At 54.1% G+C, this 20,494-nt stretch overlaps 1 protein-coding gene across 5 annotated transcripts in view; it reads left to right on the top strand.

Annotated features, from left to right (window-relative positions):
- The window catches only part of SEMA4A (semaphorin 4A), a 43,755-nt gene that overhangs the window by 10,768 nt on the left and 12,493 nt on the right, over positions 1–20,494 (top strand). For 2 of the 5 annotated variants that reach the window (XM_034756477.1, XM_034756479.1), the window contains exons 2-5: positions 3,106–3,268; positions 14,895–15,054; positions 19,804–19,964; positions 20,391–20,453. In XM_034756477.1, the coding sequence (XP_034612368.1) occupies positions 14,961–15,054; positions 19,804–19,964; positions 20,391–20,453 (318 nt within the window). In that variant the 5' untranslated portion in view covers positions 3,106–3,268; positions 14,895–14,960. Of the gene's footprint in view, positions 1–3,105; positions 3,382–12,030; positions 12,635–12,654; positions 12,755–14,894; positions 15,055–19,803; positions 19,965–20,390; positions 20,454–20,494 lie in introns of those variants that run through there. The other 3 variants (XM_034756480.1, XM_034756476.1, XM_034756481.1) reach the window with 3 other exon arrangements.

The following is a 20,494-nucleotide window of genomic DNA, read 5'->3' as shown; positions in this document are numbered from 1 at the left end:
TGACAGTTCGTTAGCAAGAGTCAGGCTAACTGTAACCCTAATAACGCGAGATTTGGAGAAGCGAGGATTGTGTGAGGCGAGTGGGAAAGAACTGCGTGAGAAGTTGTTGCGACCTTGTGTAGATAATGTGTAGAAAATATTGTATGTAGACTAGAGTCAAAACAAGTGAGAAAAATAAGATATCAAGATGGCCTAGGTATAAACAAAATGCAGCTGTTGCTTATTATTGTCTGTAATGAAAGGTATAAAGGTTTGCTGTAATTGTTTACCTGTAGAGAGACCTGTTTAGCTCTCTCCCTCTACGCAATTGTTAGAGAAAATAAAGTATCTGACTTGCTGTACCCAAACAAAAAGTGAGAACTCTGTTATTCTCTGACACTTTCTAAAAAAAATTTGGGCGGTGTTACTGTGCGCTGTTCAGACAGCTGCCACGTTCCAACCCAGAGGTGGCTGCATTTCAATGACAGAGACTGTTGTTATTATCATCATCATTGATTACTTGTATTGCGGTAGCACCTAGGAGCCCTAGTCATGGAGCAGGACCGCACTGTGCCAGGCGCTGTACAAACACCAAACAAAAAGATGGTCCCTGCTCTGCCCTCGCAGTCTTAGTCTGTGAGACACATGCAACTGCACAGCATATTTATCCTCTGTTTACCAGAGCTGCGCCCCCCAATACCCTGGATCCAAAGACCCATCACGTTATGGTCATCTGATCCTAAATTGGTTATCCTGATCCACAAGATACAATGCTATATGGCCCACAGAGTGCTATGGGATCCCTCAGGCTGAAGGGCGCTATCTAGACCCCACACACGCCGTCAGGGCAGACAGGGTACGTTCAGTCTGCTTTTTACTTTGAATGAAACGGAGAAAGGACAAAAAACCACAGTCCCCATGGGAGGAAGAGCACGGTGCGCGTGGGCTGCTCCAGGAGGGGCTGCTCCAAATGGAACCCGGGGTGGCTGCCTCTCTAAAGGGCCCGGACACTGAAGACCAAGGCATATACTTCCTTACCCACAGGGTTCCTAAGCTATTATCTGTCCATCCATGGTATTTTTACGGCCCCTGTTATTGCCGGATCTAATCTGAGCACCTCACCGTCTTTTATTGTGAGGTGCTGTTAGCTCCATTTTGCAGATGGGGAACTGAGGCACAGAGAGGCTGAATGCCCCTAAGGTATTAAGGCACCTAACTCCCATTGGAGCCTAGATACCTTTGAGGATCAGGGTGTAAGTGACTTGTCCAGCGAGTCTGTGGCAGCCAGGGAATTGAACCAAGGGCTTCCACTGGACCGTCCTTGTGCACTGACGGCTTAGAACCGTGGCTAGGTGAGGCCAAGAAGTGGTTACAGCAGTCTTGGAAGCCTGCATGTTAAAGCAGCATTGGTGCTACTGAAATAGGGATGTGTGCTTGTATGTCCGCCGGTGGCTGAGTTAAAAGGTACATGGCAGTGGGGGAAATGCTGCTGCCAGCTTCTCCTTTTGTTCTGAGAAGAACAACAGCAATGACTCAGGCCGGATGTGTCTAACCTAGCCTCGTGCCCGGCAAGGCACTACAACCGCTCTAGACAGGAAGTGAGGTTGCCTGTCTAAATACCATCTGCTGTGGTTCGCCCTCCCGGTTGCGCGCCTTTCCTTCTTGTCACCTGTCGTTGCTCGCCGCGACCCGAAGCAGGTGCAGGTTTTGCTCCTCCTGCCACTGACATGCAGCCACCTCTGGGGCAGAGCGCGGCAGCGGGTCTGTGCCCGCAACGATGCACGAGCTTTGCGGTGTTCTTTTGTGTTCTAAAGGAGGGGAAGCGAAAAATAACTTCCTCCACGGAGGCTTTCGGGGGGGACTTTTGCCCAAGCGGAAGTGGAGTTAGCAGGACTCATCCGGGGGGCTAGAGTTACGACCTTTAACTGCATGGACTGAGGGATACATTACTGGCCTTAACTGAGTGAAAGCTGAAGTTTTCTCTAGCCAAAGCAGGCAGAGTCCGGACAGGGGCAGTGCGAACTTCCCCCAGCTGGCACACGAGGCCCCTCAGCTCTCTTCCTTACGCTGCAAGGTGTTTGGGGCGAGGACAGCTGTTTTGGGTGGTGTTTGTAGAGCCTGCAGCACCGTGGGACCCTGGCAATACGGATAAGAGAGAGCCTGGCTTGGATTGCAAGCTCCTTGCGTCAGGGGCTGTCTCTTTGGTTTGTGTTCGTACAGCGCCTGGCACGGCAATACAGACAATAACCGCGCTGGCTGGTCGCTGCCATGCTGGACTTTATTTGAACCAACAGTCCAGCGGCCCCATCTCAGCTCCCTTCCCCAATCAAATCACACTCCCTGCCCTCTGCAGCCTGATCCTGCAAAATGTATGTTGGGCACCTTCCGCGCGGCACTTCACCTTCTCAGCACCTATTGCAACCAAAAGCCAACCTGTTTGAGGTCAGCGGGGACAGGATCGGGGCCCCAACTGCAGAAGATGGAGGGGGTGGGGAGGGAGAAAATAACTAACCCAATAAACACGTAAAGGGCCCGATCCTGTGCTCGCTCGCTCGCTCCCCTGGCTTTGCTATTCCTGATTTACACCGGGGCAAATGAAAGCCGCACAGGGCCTCGCGGCTCGTGCAAAACGCTACGGGGGTGCCAGTGCCAAGCGCTATCGGGTCAGCGCGGTTGCGATGTGCACGGGGATCGGTGACTGCGTGGTGAGCAGGGCAAACAGGGCCCCACCGCACTGAGCTGCTGGCGGTTGGCACCGGCTTAGCCTGGGCGTCAGTGACAGTACGAGAGGTCAGGCTCGGGGTGGGGGTGGCCCTGCGCTGGTCCTGGTGTCGATCAGGAGTAACCCCACCGATGTCGATGCAACGCCAGGATCAGGCCCGTGAGGCGCCAGGCAGGGCGGCCTCCCGCCACCCGTGGCCTGGGGGATCCGTCCCAACACGCGATGCCATGACGCCTGGTCACAAACCAGCCAGGCGGGCGCTAAGCCTTAGGACTGCGGCCTGCACGTGAAAGCTGGGGAAACCCACAAGCGCCGGGGTGCCACTGGGTGAGGGGCGGCTGGGTTTCTAGACAAGGGGGTGGAACGGGGAAGGACTGACTCGTGATGCGTGTCTTTCTCTCCAGCCAGGCCATGCCGCCCGCGGGAGAGGAACTGAGCCTTGCCACTGACCCCAGCAGCTCAACTGGATCCCAGTCGGAGCCGCACGCAGTTTCTTCCTGCTCGGCTGCTGCCTGGGTTGGGGTGTGCGTGTCAGGCGTTCACCAGCTGTAGCTGGCTCGCTGGGAGGTAAGCGGTAACTATGGCAACGCGAGGAGGGTCCCCAGCAGGCCGAGGAGGGATGCGCGTCTGGGAAGGGATTTTCCTCCTCTAGATCGCAGGGAGCAGCCCGTTTCGAGCAGGTTGGTTTCCTCGCGCCGGGAGCTGCAGTAGAGTTAGGTCAGGGAATCAGAGCTAGGAGGGGACTGGGCGGGGGTTGGAGGGAGAGATCTGGGCTCCTCTCAGGTGAGGATGGGGGACAAGCTGTTAGTACCCAGGTGCCAATCAGGAGCAGGTAAGATGGTGATGTTCTGCATTGGGGGATGACGATCGGGGGAAGGGGGGCTGTGTGGATGGGAGCTTCTGAAGACAGCCGGCAAAGGGGGGAACCCACAGCTGGCTTTTTCCAAAGGGTTTCCCAGCTGGGGAATTCATGCCGCGAAGAGCGTCGGCGCCCGGTTTCCTCCAGGAAAATCCCAGCTGCTGAAACAATGAGGAGCCCGGCGGTCAAACACGCACGTCCCCAACAGGAGCACGGCTCGGGTTAGCTGTTAATCAGCGAGCGAAACGAGGCACCGGGGACCTTTTGCTGAGCCGGGCTCCGATGTGCATTCTGGCCGCGCCTCTCCAGGGAGTTCACCGGCAGCGCCAGGGTGGGAAATCCAGAGCCAGACCCGTTTTACACGCCAAGCTCGCGCCGTTCCCCGATCGGCCGCCGGGCCCGATCCATAGCTGGTGCCAATCGCTGCGGCTCCGTTGGCTTCGGCGGAGCCACCTCGGTGAACGCCAGCTGGCAACGCGGTCTGGGGTTGTAAATGCACTGCAAAGGCATGAAACAGGGGCTGTTCTCAAGAGAGAGAAAGCAGCCAGCGCTGAGGGTTTTCTTCTGGAGCCCGACGCTGTGCTCGCTAATGCGCTAGATGCAGAGGAAAACAGCTGGCATAAAGCTGCCAACTCCATGGAAGTCACTCGAGCTGGGCCGCTGACTCCAATGGGGCGACACCGATTGACGCTGGCTGGGGATCTCTTCCCAAGGTTCCTGTCCCGCAGGGTTTAGTGAGAGGTGTCGAGTGGCGCGTTGGAGCCTATGGGAATGGAGGGAGGGCAGTGCCGGGGCGCGCCAGGACTGAGAGAATGATACAAATGCAAACTACCCCGAAAGAGTCTCAGACCGCAAGCCAGGTCCTCAGCTGGTGGAAATCAGGGTTGCTGCATTCAGTTCAGTGGAGCGACGGCGATTGGCAGCAGCTGGGGATGTGGCGCTAGGTGAACGGCTGTGTGGGAACGCTGGGCTGGGAGCGGTGCTCGGCCCGGTGCAGGGTGAGGGTTAAAGAGGGACAGTCGGTTAGCGGGACTAACAGAGTGACGACCCAGAGCCCTTCGCGGATCTCTCTGCCGTCTCCATTTTTCACGGAGGTCTTCGCTGCCCAGGCCCTTGGTTCCAGGGCTGCAGGTGTCAGTAGCTCTTAAAACACTGTCTACACAATCCTCAGCGCTTGACATACCTGAGCTGATCCCTCCAGTGCATCCCCTGCTGGGAGGCTGGTCAGTGAGGAAACTGAGGCACGGCTAGGGGACGTGATTTGCCCCAAGACCACAGACGGGGAGTTGAAGTAAGAGCAGAAAGAACTCAAGGGATCCTGGGTCCCTCTCCTGAGCTCAGACCACTACACCACGCTCCTGTCTTTCGCCCTCTCCCTCTCCCAAGAAGCTTTGCCTTCTCGTCTGTCAATCTCTAGTCTGGAAAAAACCCACTAGGCTGGGAACGTAGGGCCAGAACCTCACCTGGTGTCCATTGGAGACACCGGGGCCAGATCCCTAGCGGGTGTAAACAGGCAACGCTGCATTGGAGTTGGTGGTCTAATATTTATTAGATAGACAATGTAATCTTCATTGGATAGGATGGAGGAGACCACAGATGGAGGGATATGGATAGATAGAGGGATCTGGATGCATACAGTTGGATGGATGGATAGAGGGGCATGGATGGAGGGATATGGATGGATAGATACGGATGGATGGATACAGATGGATGAATGGATAGAGGGGCATGGATTGATGGGGATGGATGGATAGAGGGATATGAAGGGACACAGATGCATAGAGGGGTATGGAGGGACACAGATGGATGGATAGATGGAGGAATGGAGGAGCTTGTTTGGTGATAGATTGATCAGGTAACTAGGAACCCCCTTCTCTGGGAATCACAGTTTCAGCAGCTGGGAATTACCTGCAATGCTCAGACAGGGCGGGGTCTCTCCTCTCCATCTCCTCCAGATGAGAGTGTCTGTAATTCCCCGGCGTGGCTGGCTCCACCCGGGTTTGGGGTGCGCCCAGCTGGGCTGCTAGCTCTGTGATAAAGAGGGCCGGACAGATCATCTCTCTCTGGCACTGGTGGGGACGGTGGGGAGAACCAGGAGAAGAACCCCCTGCTGTCATTCTCCGTGGGAGGCTGGGCAGGCAGCGAGAAAGCACCAGGTGCTTTTATTCCCAGCCTAGAGACCTGGAAAGAAACCGCTGTTTCCCACCCGTTGGAAAGATAAAGCCAGGGGTAGGGGGGAGGTCCATGCTGATCAGCTGCAGACCTGCAGGTGCCGGCATCAGGCTGCAACAAATCCACTGATCTGGGGGGAAGGGCAGCCAGGGAGGAGGGGGGGAAGGGGAGGAATCTGTCTCTAGGGGGCTGAGATTTCTTCCTGTGCAGAGAACCCAGACCCCAGTCCCTCGGTGACCGAAGCGTGTGCATTCATTTTGTGCTGGTCCCTCTTAACCCCAAGGCAGCGCACATCTGGCGGGTAGCGCTACATCATGTAATGCCGGTATAAAAGGGCCCGTAGAATGGGGCGGGGGGCATTAACCCTTTCTGCCTCTCTGCGACAGTTTCCTGTCACTGCCACAGGTTCCCTCCCTGCAGTGGATCTGAGAGGGATCCAGGCGGCAAAACTGGTTCTGGACTTCGACCACCCCGGCCTTTCGAGGGTGTTTGGGGTGCAGAAGCTTTGGCCTTAAACTATCTTGAATAATTTTGTATCAGCTGCAAACTTTGCCCCTTCATTTCCACTCCCTTTTCCAGATCATTTAAGAATATATGGAACAGCGCTGGTCCCATTAGAACCCTTGGGAGGATCCTGTTGTTTACCTCTCTCCATTGTGAAAACTGACCATTTATTCTTACCCTTTGTTTCCCATCTTTCAACCAGTCACTGATCCATGAGAGGACCTTCCCTCTTATCCCATGACTGCTTAGTTTTCTTATGAGCCTTTGGTGAGGGACCTTGTCAAGGGCTTTCTGAAAGTCAAAGTACAGTATATCCACTGGATCATCCTTATCCACCAGCTTGTTGACGCTCTCAAAGAATTCTAATAGATTGGTGAGGCATGATTTCCCTTTACAAAAGCCGTGTTGACTCTTCCCCAACAAATCACGTTTATCTATGTGTCTGATCATTCTGTTCTTTATTGTAGTTTCTACCGGCTTGCCCGGTATTGAAGTTAGGCTCACCGGTCTGTAATTGCCAGGATGGCCCACGGAGCCCTTTTTAAAAATTGGCAATACATTAGCTTCCTTCCACTCATCTGGTACAGAGACTTGTTTCAGAGAAAGGTTACATACCACAGTTTATAGTTCTGCAATTTCACATTGGAGTTCCTTCAGAACTCCTGGCTGAATACCAGCTGGACCTCGTGACTTAATATATCTATATGTTCTAAAACTTCTTCTGTTGACACATCGCTGTGGGACAGGACTTTCGATTTGTTGGCCACAAAGGAGATCTCTGATGATGTGGGTAACTCCCCCACATCCTCATCAGGGAAGAGCGATGCAAAGAAACAATTTACCTTTTCTGTAATTGCTTTGTCCTGCTTGGGTGTTCCTTTAACATCTTGGTCGTCTAGTGGTAGGGTGACCAGATGTCCCGACTTTATAGGGACACTCCTGATTTTTGGGTCTTTTTCTTATATAGGCTCCTATTACCTCTCACCCCCTGTCCCGATTTTTCACACTTGCTGTCTGGTCACCCTATCTAGTGGCCCCACTGCCTGTGTGCTGGGCTTTCTGCTTCTGATGTACTTTAAAAAAAAAATTGTATGGTTAGCTTTTGCGTCTCAAGTTGCTTCTCACATTCCTTCTTGGCCTGCCTTGTACTTTTACACGTAACCTGCTGGAGTTCCTATTCGCCTCGCTGGGATTTGATGTCCAAATTTTAAAGGGGGCCTTTTTGCCTCCAGTGGCCTCTGTTACTCAGCTACTCCGCCGTGGTTGCCTGGCATTCGTTTGGTCCTTTTCCTGTTTGTTCTGATTCAGGGGGCGCGCCTCTGTTATGGTGGTTTTAAGGAGCTCTCATGCTGCTTGCAGGCATTTAACCTTCATGCCAGCTCCACACGGGTCAGGGAAGGCACCTGTGTATGGGGGATTCTTGGGGTGCCTCTTCCACCCACTTTAAGGCCCCTGTGTCTGCCGGAGGGGTCCTACCATCACTGAGGACGAAGCCTCCCCCCCCACACTCCATTTGTGGCTCGGGACCAGTGCAGAACAATGGGACTAATTTAAACCTCCCTGGGGCCTTGTTTCTCAGCCAACGGCTCCAGGGCAGAGTAACCTAGTTTCTGTGTGACAAGGAGCTTTCTGTCCCGGCCGAATAGCGAATGCAGGGGTCCCCCCCCCGTCTTCCCAGAGTTCAGACAATGCGCTCAACCACACACGTCCCTGCGATCGGCTCCTCAAAGGGGAAATCTGGCCCACAGCCGTTCTCATGTCAAAGCCAGCTAGGGCTATATGCCCCTTTCCTGGAACCTCAAAGCTCCATGCCTAACGAGCTGCTACCAGTCGGCTAAGGCAGGTGAGCAAGGTGCCTTGATCCTCAGTCATTTCCTTCTGATCCGTGAAGGGCATTTCCCATTCGGGGCAACAAAATGTAGTGTATAAAAATGAGGTAGTATCCCTTTAAATAGTGTGTGAGCCCCATAGTGGCGCTCACCGTGTTCTGTGTGCTAGAACCCAGCTGGTATGCAAAACTATTTAAAGAGACACAAACCAATTCTGATACACCACATGCAGAAGGGGAACAGCCCGCTTGTTCCTGCTCTGGACGGATGATCCGAGGGGGAAGCCGTTCCCTGCAGACCCGATGCCGCGGAGAGGCAGTTCATCAGGGAAATGGCTTGGATCTCTAGCACCACAGGGAAATGGCCGGGAATGGGCAGCTCCAAACAGTTTTGGCGGGATGGGGGGTGAAGGTGAAGTGCTGTGCCTTCATGGCTAAGGGAGAACAGGGATGGATAAAGAGGAACAAACAGCTGCCCTCTACGATAATAATGCTGATTGTACTTTGCAAGTGGGAGGATCTAAAAATGCTGCCTAAGGGTGAGAATTCTCCCCCATTTTATTAGGGGAAACTGAGGCACTAAGCATTTTTAATGTGGTCTAGTGCTTGGAGCAGAGGATTGGGAATCCGGACTCCTCACTTTCCTTGTGGTTAGAGCAGGGAGGATGGGCGTAAGAGATCCTGGGTTGTAGCTTTGGCTCTGGGAAGGGAGTGGGGTCTAGTAGTTACAGCAGGGAGCTGGGACTCAAGACTCCAGGATTCTACACCTGCCTCTGGCAGGGGAAAGGCATGAGAATCAGGACTCCTGGGTTCCATCCCCAACTCTGCTACTGACTCACTGTGTCGCCATGACCACGTCCCCACCTCCATCCAGGCACGAGTGCGGAACACTGGTGAAAAAAGAGTTTGAATGGGCGGAATGAAAGTTCAAGGTGTTGGCTGGGATTGGTTTGATCCTGGGTGTAGCTTGCAACAGTCTCCCAAGACGAGGACTAGGAGCTTGTTCTGCCAAAAGATAAGGAGCGAAATCCTGGCTGCCTGGAAGTCAGCGGGAGTTTTGGAACAGTGCCGGAATCCCACCCGAGGCGTGTCCTGACCTGAACGTTCTCAGATCAAACAAGACTTTTTGCACCTTTCCCACCAAAAACCCACCGAGTCTTGTTAAAAGACCCTTACGGGGTTTGAGTAGCCTAATGCTGGCTTCCAGGAGCCTGCTGCCTGCCTCCCTTTCCCCGCCTGTGCATTGCAATGCTAAGACGTGTCTCCCACACACAGATGTTGAGAAACTTGCTGACTTTGTGGAAAGGGCTCTGAGGCCCTGAAATGACAGAGGCCAGAGAATGGCCAGGGATCATTATGGGTGTTGGGAAAGTAATGATGCTTTACAGCTTCTAACTGAGCCCTTTTGAGAGGTTGGATGATCCCTATTTTATTCCTGGGGAAACTGAGGCACGGAGCGGTGACATGACTATCCCCTGGCCACACAGCAGCAGACTGGCCAAGCCAGGTAAAGAACCTAGGAGTCCTGCCTTTCATTCCTCTGCCTTAACCACAATGTTATGCTTATTATGCAAGAAAATCCACGTTCTGGGTGTGTTTTGCTAGACCAAGATGGTTCTTCCCATGGGTCTCAAGAGAGAGGGCCTGGTTCTTATTTACACTGGCTATTACTAGTAAAAAAATCTGCGTATAGAGGAGACCTAAAATCTGAAAACCAAAATATTTCAAGTTGGAAATGTTGTCGCAGTTGTATTTCAGTGGCCTCATATCCTCTATTCTTCTTTATGGGGTGTGCTCCCTGGCCAGACTACATCTCCTATAATGCACCAGGGCCAGGGGCTCCCACGATAAGCCCCCTCCCCTCTCCAAGCGGGGGACACTGTGATGCATCATGGGAGATGTAGTCCAACCGGGGAGCCTGGCCGATAAAGGAGAGTGGGAGCATGCGGCAGCTGGACTACGACCCCCATGAGGAGCTACAGCAGCGTTTCCAAATCAGCGTTTTTTAGGATTTAAATATCTGCTGAAAATTGACTCCCTCCCTCCCTCCCTCGTGGGGAAAAAAATTCCCAATTGTTTTCATTCAGCTCTAGCAAAGGAGCCTTAAGGCCCATGAGAATCAGGCCCAGAATTGGTCTCGATCGAGCAGACATGCCAAGGCTGCAGTGGAGTGCCACGGGCTGGGGGTGGAGGCGTTAGCTGGCCACGCCCACTGCTGGGCAGGTGTCCAACCCGTGCTTTGTTTCTACAGGGTGGTTTTCCACCCTTCTGCTCTCCAGCCCTTTCTCCAGTTTCTTCTTCCTGTTTAATTTGCAGCTGATGACAGATCCAGCTGTTGCAGCACACGCCTCAGCTGGGCGAATAGGCAGGTTCACGCCAAATCACACCCACACACCTGGATGCTCTCCCAAGGCCCTAGGTTGCAACAGAGGCGCTGTAGATATCTGGGGAAGTGCTGCAAAGGAGCTCTGATCAGGGTAACAGTGGGGCACTGCTGGGCAGGGCGAGATCCCGCCGGCCCGAGCAGTGTCTCTGCCTCCTCTGTCACAGACCGAGCACCCGGATCAGTACAGCTAACTCATTGAAACCCAGTTCTTGGGAAAGGGGCCGTTCCATTTTATGGCTTCTCGCAGCTCGCCAGCAATGGCTGAGTGGAAAGGGAGTGAGGTCTGGGAGCCAGGACTCCTGGGTCCTGTTCCCAGCTCTGGGGAGAATGTGATCTAGCGGTTAGAGTGGATGAGGACTCCTGACTTCTGTGCCCTGTTCTGGGGAGGCATGTTTAGCCAAGCAACGGAAAGTTGGGACAGCTGGGTTCTCTTCCAGTCTCTGGGAGAGTCTTGTCTAGTGGTTAGAGTTTGGAGGGCCAGTAGCCTGCCCACCTGGGTTCTAGTCCCAGCTCCTCTTTTGACTCTCTGTGTGACTTTGAGCAGGTCGAGGCGTGGCTCTGTGCCTCAGTTTCCCTATCTGTAAAATGGAGCTAATGATCCCTGCCTCGAGAACTGCTGAGGGTTGTCAGCTAGCAGTGCCTTTTTGGGAAAGGCCAGCAGCAACCCCCCGGTACAGCTCTCCCTGGGTTCAGCACGCTCCTGGTAAAGGCTTTGGGTGGGAGATGAGTTCAACTCCAGATGTGCGTAGACAGACAGCTTGTAAATAACAGTGTACTTGAAAGTGCGTGGCAGAGAATTGGGAGGGGCCTGGGCTTATGCACTGGCCTGTTAGTGTTAATACAATGGTCGTAATGAACCATAAATACTTACGGGTAGCGCGTCTCTGAGCCTCGCAGTAGTCGGCTCACCCAGGGTGAGGGATTTTGTTACTTTGGGTGGGCGAGTAACATTTCCCATCATCGTGTCTAAGGCCAGGTCTGTCCCCGGGGCTGCCGCCGGCACAGCTCTGTCGGTCAGGGGCATGAAGAGCTGTGCTGGCAGGAGCCGATAGAGGAGATGCAGCTATACCAGCCCAACTGCGCTTTGTACTGGGATCGCTTATTTTGCCCAGGGTGGGGGGTGAGGGGGTGGAATAAGCTAGGCCAGAAAAAAAATCAGGTGCACTGGTACAGCTGCATCCGTTCTAGGTGCATTTTGCCTGTGTAAACCTGGCCTGAGACTGGAGAGATTTGGTTTCTGGCTTGATAAACATTCATTGTGCAGCTTCAAGGGGCTGTGTTGGCAGTCGCTGACCCTCAGAAGGCAAGCACCATCATTATCCCGGTCGTACAGATGGGGAAACTGAGGCACGGACTGGCTATCCCTTGCCCCAGTTCACACAGTGGCAAAGGTGAGAAGGGAGTCCAGGAGCTGCTAGTTCCACTCTAACCACTAGACAACATTCCCCTCCCAAAGTCAGGAATAGAACCCAGGGGTTCTGACTCCCAATGCCCCCCCAGCTCTAACCACTAGACCCCACTCCCCATCCCAGAGTCAGGCATAGAACCCAGGCGTCCTGACTCCCAGTCCCCCCGCTTTAACTTCTAGCCCACATTTTCTCCCAGAGCTGGGAATAGAACCCAGGCATCCGGGCCCCCATTCCTGCTCCATCCGCTGGGCCACACCACCTCCTTTAAAAGCTCTTGTTTCCTACCGAAGCAACCACCCAAGGAAGCTGCTTCCTGCCTGGCTGAGGGGAGCAGGGAAGGTCCCTGGAGCTGTCAGGACGTGTCGGGGAGGCTGGACTTTCTGGTTCCCTGACTCACTGTGAGTGACACTGATCTAGCCGTGCCCTTCCCCTCCCCAGCCCAGGCAGCTGCCAGAGTGAGCTGGAGACTTGAAACAGCCTCAGCTCCCCGGCCCTAGTGTTGGACAGGAGCCCGGGAGGGGAAGGAACCGAAGCCACGTCTGGGAGCCGAGTGAACCCAGGAGCCAGCCCCTCCAGCTGGAGCTGGGCTGGTCATTCCAAGCCAGTGGGCCCAGAGGCCACCCCAGGACGTCTCTGATGGGCACCGGGCACTGGGCAGCGAGTCCATCCCCCCGGCGCTGGGGAGATCTACCGGGGGCTTAGCTGCCAATGGATGGTGCTGGCCGAAGGTCTGCGCTAATTCTGCCCATGCCCTCTGACCTCAGCCCCAGGAGAGGTAATTTCGCTGGAGAATGAGCAGCTAGGTCCCGCTCTGCAGGGATCTGAGGCAGAGCTCGGGGGGCGCTGGACCGGGAGCGGCTCTGCGTTGGGTGCTGAGAGCGGAATCTCTTCTACGGTAGCGGCAGGCAAGGGGATCCGGGAGGGGGGATAGATAGGGGACTTGAAGGGGCTTCCACTCTCTGCTAGAAACACGGGGCAGGAGGGCACTTTCATAGCTGGTACTCGAAGGGAGGGTTGGTTTGTTTTCTTTCTTCTTTTTAAAAATCCCTCCTCCCCATAGTGCACCCCCGCAGCGTCAGGCACTGGGTCCTGTCCCTCGCTAGCACGTGGTCTGTGTGTACAGCTTGGGGTCTGGGCGTCGCCTTCCTGGTCTACGGGCCAGTCCTTGCTGGCATAAGCGCCCTGCAGTTACCCCAGGGCTGCACTTGTCCCCCCCACTCCCCCGGTTTATTAGCTGCCGTTTATGCAGACGAGAGAACAAGGTTCAAAGTTGCAAGGCGGGGTGAGGCTGCCGCTCGGTGGAGTAACAAACAGCTCAGGTGGGGGAATACCTCTCTTGCCCAGCGCAGGGACAATAGGGCCTAGCCGGGGCACTGGGGGTGGGCACCGTGGTATGTTCCTACCCTGCCTCCGGCTGCATTTCAGGAGTTGGGGAGGTTCTAGGGTGGGCAGGGGCCGGAGTGGCTGTGAGCACGGCCAGGGTCAGCGCAGGGTGGGATCACTTCCCGCCCCACACCTCGTCCCCGGGGGAGCCGCACGAGCACAGCGCCCCACATTTCACAACCTCCTATTTCCCCACCGTTTCCAGCAACAGGCGCAACGTCTCGGCTTAGTGGCTGTGGGTGCTGCAATCTGGCTGGGGTGAGGAGGAGGAGGAGGAGGAAGGGTTTTGTGTGGAGCCAGCGTTGGGGCCCGGATCAGCCTGTCACTCAGCTGTCAGTGGCTTTCGAGCTCCACTCTCTGGAGGACGTGGGGAATTAGCCACTTCTTGGGAGTCCCTGATGCAAATGCCTGCCTCTGTTTTTAAGGCCTGGCTTGACAAAGCCCTGGCTGGGATGATTTAGTTGGGGATTGGTCCTGCTTTGAGCAGGGGGTTGGACTAGATACCTCTTGAGGTCCCTTCCAACCCTGATATTCTATGATTCTATGACCCAGCTCCCAACAGCGCCCGGCAGTTCTGCTAGGTGTTTCTGAAACGCTGGGGCTGCCGGGCTCACGCGTGGGAGGGGCCAGAAGGCCTGATCTGAAGCCCCCCCGGGGTTGTCAGTGGAAAAGCTCCCACTGGCTTCAGCCGGCTTTGGATTGGGGCTTGGATCTGGCCCAAAATATCATCAAGGCCAGTAACACACATTCCCCAACCCTTTGGGGAGGGCGAGCGGGATCTGGGCAGCTTGGCCATATGGTCTCCATAAAGGGCTCCCCGCCCCCGAAAAGAGCATGAGGAATGAGTCGAGCGACCGGGGGGGGGGAGGAGGGGGATCAGGTTTCGGGAGCGAGGGGAGGGATGGCAGAGAGGGGCTCGGGATGTGACGAGGACAGGAACGCTTTGTAAGCATCTGCTGGGCGGGGGGGTCCTGCCCCGGGCACCACTACAGGGAGAATTAGTCTGGGTGCAAAGACACCACCCATCAGCACCAACCTGAGCTAAAAGAGTTGCCCCATCAACTGGCAGCAGCAGTAGGCTCTTATCTTGCATGTGGACTGGAGGGGACATGCGTGACACGCCCACCCAGCATAAGGGGCGTGGCTGGAGTGCTGTGAGCTCTTCCTTGATTCCCAGGGCCCATAGAGGACAGAGCATAAGTTAGAGCAGCCTTGAGGCTGCTCCAATTGATACAGGGGGAGCCTGCACAATCCCAGAACATGAGGGGTGCAAAGGCTTAAAGGCACCTCCCGCATCCATCTTGTCCCAGCAGCAGGAGCCGAACCGCCGAGAATCAAGCCCCGAGAGGCTTCTCCTCGGCAGCTCCTGCCGCCTGGTTCAGCCTCCCTGTATCACTGTGGCCCCATCCCAGCCCTGCTCTCAGCTGGAGAGGCTCCTTTCCTCCCTGACGCTGCGGCTGCCTGCGAGGCTCCCGTGCTGGCACGAAGGGGCAGAAAGCACTGTCCCTGGTGAAACATGACTGCGCACGGCCCTCTCCCCAGCCTAGCGCTTCCGCTGCAGGTCGGAGGCTGGGGCTGGTTCTCTTTCATGTGGTTACCTCGCTCGCTTCAACCATCTCTTCCCCTCCCTCCCCACTCTGCTTTCTTGACAGCTCAAGAGCTGGGGCCGGGTCCCTGCAGATTTCACCAAAGGCCTCACCCTTTGCCGATAACCAGCCATGCCCGACCGGGCGCTCTGCTTCCTGTGCAGTTTGGTGATGCCTGCCGCCTTCCTGTGCGCAGATCTGCTTCCCAGGGTCACCTTCCCAAGAGGTGAGCAAAGGAGGATGGGGGGGGGGAGAAGAAGGATGGATGGATGAGAAAGCAAGAAAAGAGGGGTGGTGGGAAGGAAGGAAGAAAGGAAAAGAAGAGTGCAAAGACAGACAGATGGGCCTGGACGGACAGAAGGCAGAGAGACTAAATAAAACGGAGAAAGCCAAGCGAGAGAGACCGTTGGAAGGAGGAAATGAAGAAGGGGTTAAAGGAAGAGAAAGTGAGAGCTGCGCCCCTCCGAATCGCCCGCTGTCAGCCTCCCAGGCCCGGGGAGGGGCACGGGGCACCGGTAGAGGGAGAGGCTCCTTGCCTGTAGCCGGGACTGGGGGGGGTGAGAAATGGCGGGGAGCGAGGGGGTGCGTCTCCCGTCTCCCTGTCGATGCGGCACACGTAAAGAACAGGGCTCTGGTTTCGGAAGCTGCTTTTCCCCTGCAAGGGGAGAAGGCAGGTGCGTCGGAGGGAGGCTGGGGCAGGGGAAGATGTGAGTTTAGATCCTGAACTCTACCCCGCGGCCTGGCTTGGGGCATCGCGGGCCAAATATTGAACCCTGCGGCGTGATCCGGGGCCCGCGGATTCAGTGGAATGGCTGCTGCTGGGCTGTGGATTAGCACCAATGGGTGCCCACAGGGCCATGCCGAGCCAGGCTCGCTCACACGACCTCCAAGAGGGAAGACAGGGGCAGGGGGTGGGAGGGAGCTGCTTGGGGGGGCGGGGTGCCAGTGTGAGCCAAGTGCATGGGGTATTTGGGGAGCGGAGCCATGGTGGGGGGGCACAGTGAGTGCATGGGGAGCTTGCTATGTTTCTGCCCTTGCTGCTCCTCCCCAGCCCGTACAGAGAGCGCCCGTGGGCTGCTCGACTGGCAATCCAGCCCCTATCCAAGGGTGAGGCTATACAGGACACCTGGGTTCTATTCGCCGCACTGCCGCAACGGTGCTCCGTGACTGGCTGGCTCTCTGTACCTCGGCGTTCCCATCAGGGGCAACAACGATGGGATTCACAGTCGGGAGAGTAGGAGATGATATAGAGCAGGGGTTCTCAAACTGGGGGTCGGGACCCCTCAGGGGGTCGCAAGGTTATTACATGGGGAGCCGCGATCTGTCAGCCTCCACCCGCTTTGCCTCCAGCATTTATAATGGGGTTCAATATATAAAAAAGTGTTTTTAATGTATAAGGGGGGTCGCACTCAAAGGCTTGCTAGGTGAAAGGGGTCACCAGGACAAAAGTCTGAGAACCCCTAATATAGACCGAAGGAGCAGCTGTCAGCACACAGAGGAACTGATACAAAGGCCACAGGGGTCACCAGTGGCTTGAATGGGCCTGAGTTCAAACTGGGCCCAGTTTTCCTACCCCAAGGATCTGGCCTGGAAGTCTGACATGCTCTAGCTAGCTTGCCCTGGGCAAGAGGTCAGAGTAGATGATCACAATGGTCCCTTTGGGCCGTGGTGACGCGAGTCTTCCCACCAACTTTGATCGAGCCCCGCTTGCACAAAACGAACGCATTCTTCCTTTTCCAAACCCAGAGGCGGTAAACGCCAGAGCTCTGGGGAATGCTTATAATTACCCCGGCCTTTGCTGGCACCCTGTGAAAACAAATTCCAGCTGCAGCCTCTCTAGCGAGCAGCCGTCTATTAAACCCGATCGCCTTTCAGCTCCTTCTGAAAAGAAAAGAAATATCACGCGATTTCCACTGAGCTGGGAAGGGGCTTGTTGGGTGGGGGAGACGGACCTGATTTAGGATTGGAGATGAGAAGAGCTAAATACGGCCGACTTGGCTAGAGAGGAAAAGCATCTAACAAGCACTTGAATGTCAAGGAAACAGGATGGTTCGAGAGGGTTTAGAGGTGCTGCATAGACACCATGAGAGACAATCCCTGCCCTGGATATCTTATAACCTAAATAGGCAAGACAGGTGAAGGGTGGGAGAAAGGAAGGATTGTTCGCCCAGCTTGACAGATGGGAAACTGAGGCATGGAGACATTAAGGCCCAGATTCCCAAAGGCATTTAGGCACCTAACCCATGGGAGTTAGGTGCCTAAATATCTTTGAGGATCTGGACTGAAGCGAGTTGCTGAAAGCCAGGAATAGACCCCCGGAGTCCACATCCCCGTGCCGGCATGACAGAAGCCTTGCTCCGAGCAACGGAAAATAAAGCAAAGGAACATTCAGGCTGAATATCAGGCCGTGCTTCCTAATAACAGGAGGCAGGGTTGTAATTAGAGGAGTTGGAATTTGTCCAGAATAAAATCCTGAGCCTGATTCTCCCTCTGGCTCCGTTTCCTCGTTCTAGCAGAGTAAAAGGGGCCTCAGAGTGGTGTGTAAATGACATGGGCTCTCGGGTTATGCTGCCTGAGTAGTGAGAATCAGGCCTCCCCTCCCCCCCACATATTTTAATAAAACAATTTCCCTTCCCGGTGGTGGGTTATTAAATCAATAAGAGTTTTGCAAGATCTAATTTTCTTATTTCACCCTTTGGTTTGGTTTGGTTTGGTTTTTTGCTTCAGCTCTGGAAATAGACAAATCACTTGGGCTTGGGGATCTAGTCAGTTTCTGTTCATGGGGCGGTGGGGCTGAACTAGATGAGCTTGCGAGGTCCCTTCCAGCCGTACAGCTCTGTGAGTCTCTGGAGCTCACATCCACCAATCCTAGGACGTGGCTGCAATTTGGGATGCAAGTGCCACAGGGGATTTTTTTTTTTTTTTGTCTGTTTGCTTTCGGTGTATCTAAATAAACAATCATGGCCAGTGAAGCGTTTCCGGTGCTCTAAGGCCTTCTGGAGACGTGTTTATAATATTCTAGGCTGAAGCTGCATCCCCTTGTCAAGCCTTCACCCTTGCAAAAACACTGCAGGATCTTCAATGACCACAAACGATCCGGACCGCGTTATTTCTGTCTCATCCTTCTGGCAGCTCAGCGCCCCCTAGCACCACGTTGAGGTCGGCCCAGAGGGGAGAGCGCCCCCTGCTGAGTCCCCACCCTGCCCCCTGCAGCACCATGCTGGGGCATTGGGGTCAGCCCTGGCTCCGAGGGAAAAGCGCCCCCTACTGAGTCACCAGCAGTCGCAGCCTTCCTCTTTCCTACCCACCCTCAGCCTGCTGCTGCTGAGAAAAGGGCACGCTCTTCCCCCAGGCCCTTTGTAGGGTCCTGCCAGCCGCAGTGCCGGCTCCAGGGACATTTCCACTGTATATGCTGGCTACTCCATCTGCCAGTGTTCATACAACATATGGGGCCTGATCCAAACCCCCCTCTGAGTCCATTCCTTTGACGTCAGTGGGCTTCGGGTCACACCCTAGAGCACTGAAAGTCTATGGGATTAACATGCTACATTACATAGGCACTAAGTTGCAGTATCTATGTTATGTTACAGTATATAGGTGCCAAGTTGTGGCATATACGTGCTACATTACGGTATGTAGGCTCTAAGTTACAGTGCGTGTATATAGATAGATAGATATGCTGTGTTTCAGTATATAGGTGCTCTGTTACAGTACATGCATTTATTATTTATCTGCATTATCTCCAAGAGGCCCTCACGGAGATCAGAGCCCCATTGTGCTAGGAGCTGTACATACACACAGTGAGAGCCAGGCCACGCCCTGTGGTGTTTCCATACACAAGGCAAACCAAATGTGGGAGGGGAAGTGATTTGCTCCAGATCACCCAGTGGGTCTCCGGCAGAGCCTGGTCTAGAATCCAGATCTCCTTTGTCATAGTCCAGACCCTTCACCACTGTACCACATACATGCTCTCTTATGGTACATGCATATGTGTTATGTTATGGCATATAGATGGTTATGGTATATACATATAAGTTGCTATATAGATGCTATGTGACAACATAGACATGGTAAGTTGTGATATATTTGCCAGAAGCTGAGAATGAGCGACAGGGGATGGATCACTTGATGATCACCTGTTCTGTTTATTCCCTCTGGGGCACCTGGTACTGGCCACTGTCGGAAGACCAGATTTTGGGCTAGATGGACCTTTGGTCTGACTCAGTAGGGCCATTCTTATGTTCTTATGATCAATGCTGTGTTACAACACACACATGTTATGTAGAGTTTTGTGGGAAGTTACGTTTCTGGTTTTAGCAGGACGTTCCGCCATTTCAAAATTGGTTTTTGTTCCAAATGGGAATGAAACGTAGAATTTCAACAATTCCTGCTAAATGAATTTTTTTTTAATTGTTTTGAGTCGATTGATTTTGATTTTTTTAAATCCTCTCAAATAAATTGTGAAACAAAAAAAAAAAAAACCCAGAGCATTCTGTTCCATGATCAAAACGCTTTGTTTAGGTGATTTTCATCAAAAAATGAAATTCTGTGGAAATCAACGGGTTTCCGACAAAAAAAAAAAAAAAAATTCTGTTGGAAAAAAATTTCAACCAACTCTAATGCTATTCTGTATAGGTGCCACTTTACATCTATGGTGCTGAGTTATGGAATAGAGGTGCCAAGCTACAGTATGCGGGTGCTACATGATGGGATATTGGTGCCTCTTTATGGTATATAGGACCCACGTTATGGTACACCTCTACCTCGATATAACGCGACCCGATATAACACGAATTCGGATATAACGCGGTAAAGCAGCGCTCCGGGGGGGGGGGCTGCGCACTCTGGTGGATCAAAGCAAGTTCGATATAACGCGGTTTCACCTATTTTGGCTCCCGGGGACAGCGTTCTATCGAGGTAGAGGTGTATATAGGTTCTAAGTATCATATACCATGCACTGTTTGATCCCTGCCAGGAGACCCCCGGAGGACCCTAACCAGCTTCAGCCAGGACGGAATCTTCAACTATGATACTTTCCTCTTGAGCGAAGACGAAGGCACTCTGTACGTGGGAGCTCGAGACACCCTCCTCTCCCTCCGGGTGGACAGCGCTGGGTCCATGAAGCTGACGGGCTCAGTGAGTAGAGCTCGGCCTTCCCCAGAGAATGGGGAGCATTTGGGGTGCAGGAGGGAGGGAGGCTGATCCAGGGGGTGGGGCAAGTGGAAGTCAGACCTGGGTTCTGTTCGCCCTTCCCGGGCCTCAGTTTCCCCATCTGGAAAGTGGGGATAATGGTACTCAGGGGCGAGGAATTGTGAGATGTAATTCATTAATGTTGGTTAAGTGCTTTGAACCTTAAGCGGAAGCCTCTAGGGAGAATAGAACTGAAGAGTCCTGACTCCCTAACCCCCTTGCTCTGACCACTAGACCATATTCCCCGCCCTGACAATTTTGCTCTCAGCAGCTTCCTTTCCTTCCAGTGCACTATTACAGGCTCTTGACCTGTTCTCCAGGTGGAATCTTCCTCCCAACCATTGAAGAATCCCTCTCTTTCCCCCCTTACAGATAGCGTGGCCACCCCTGCTTAAAAAAAAGGACGAGTGTGTCTTTAAGAAGAAAAGCAATGTGGTAAGGAGAGGGGGAGAAGCTGGTGCTGGTGTGGGCTGTAT

The sequence above is a fragment of the Trachemys scripta genome, chromosome 24 (genome assembly GCF_013100865.1).
Source record: "Trachemys scripta elegans isolate TJP31775 chromosome 24, CAS_Tse_1.0, whole genome shotgun sequence".
NCBI lineage: Eukaryota > Metazoa > Chordata > Testudines > Emydidae > Trachemys > Trachemys scripta.
The sequence above is the reverse complement of the archived record's forward strand: the minus strand, read 5'-3'. Positions and strand labels throughout refer to the sequence as shown.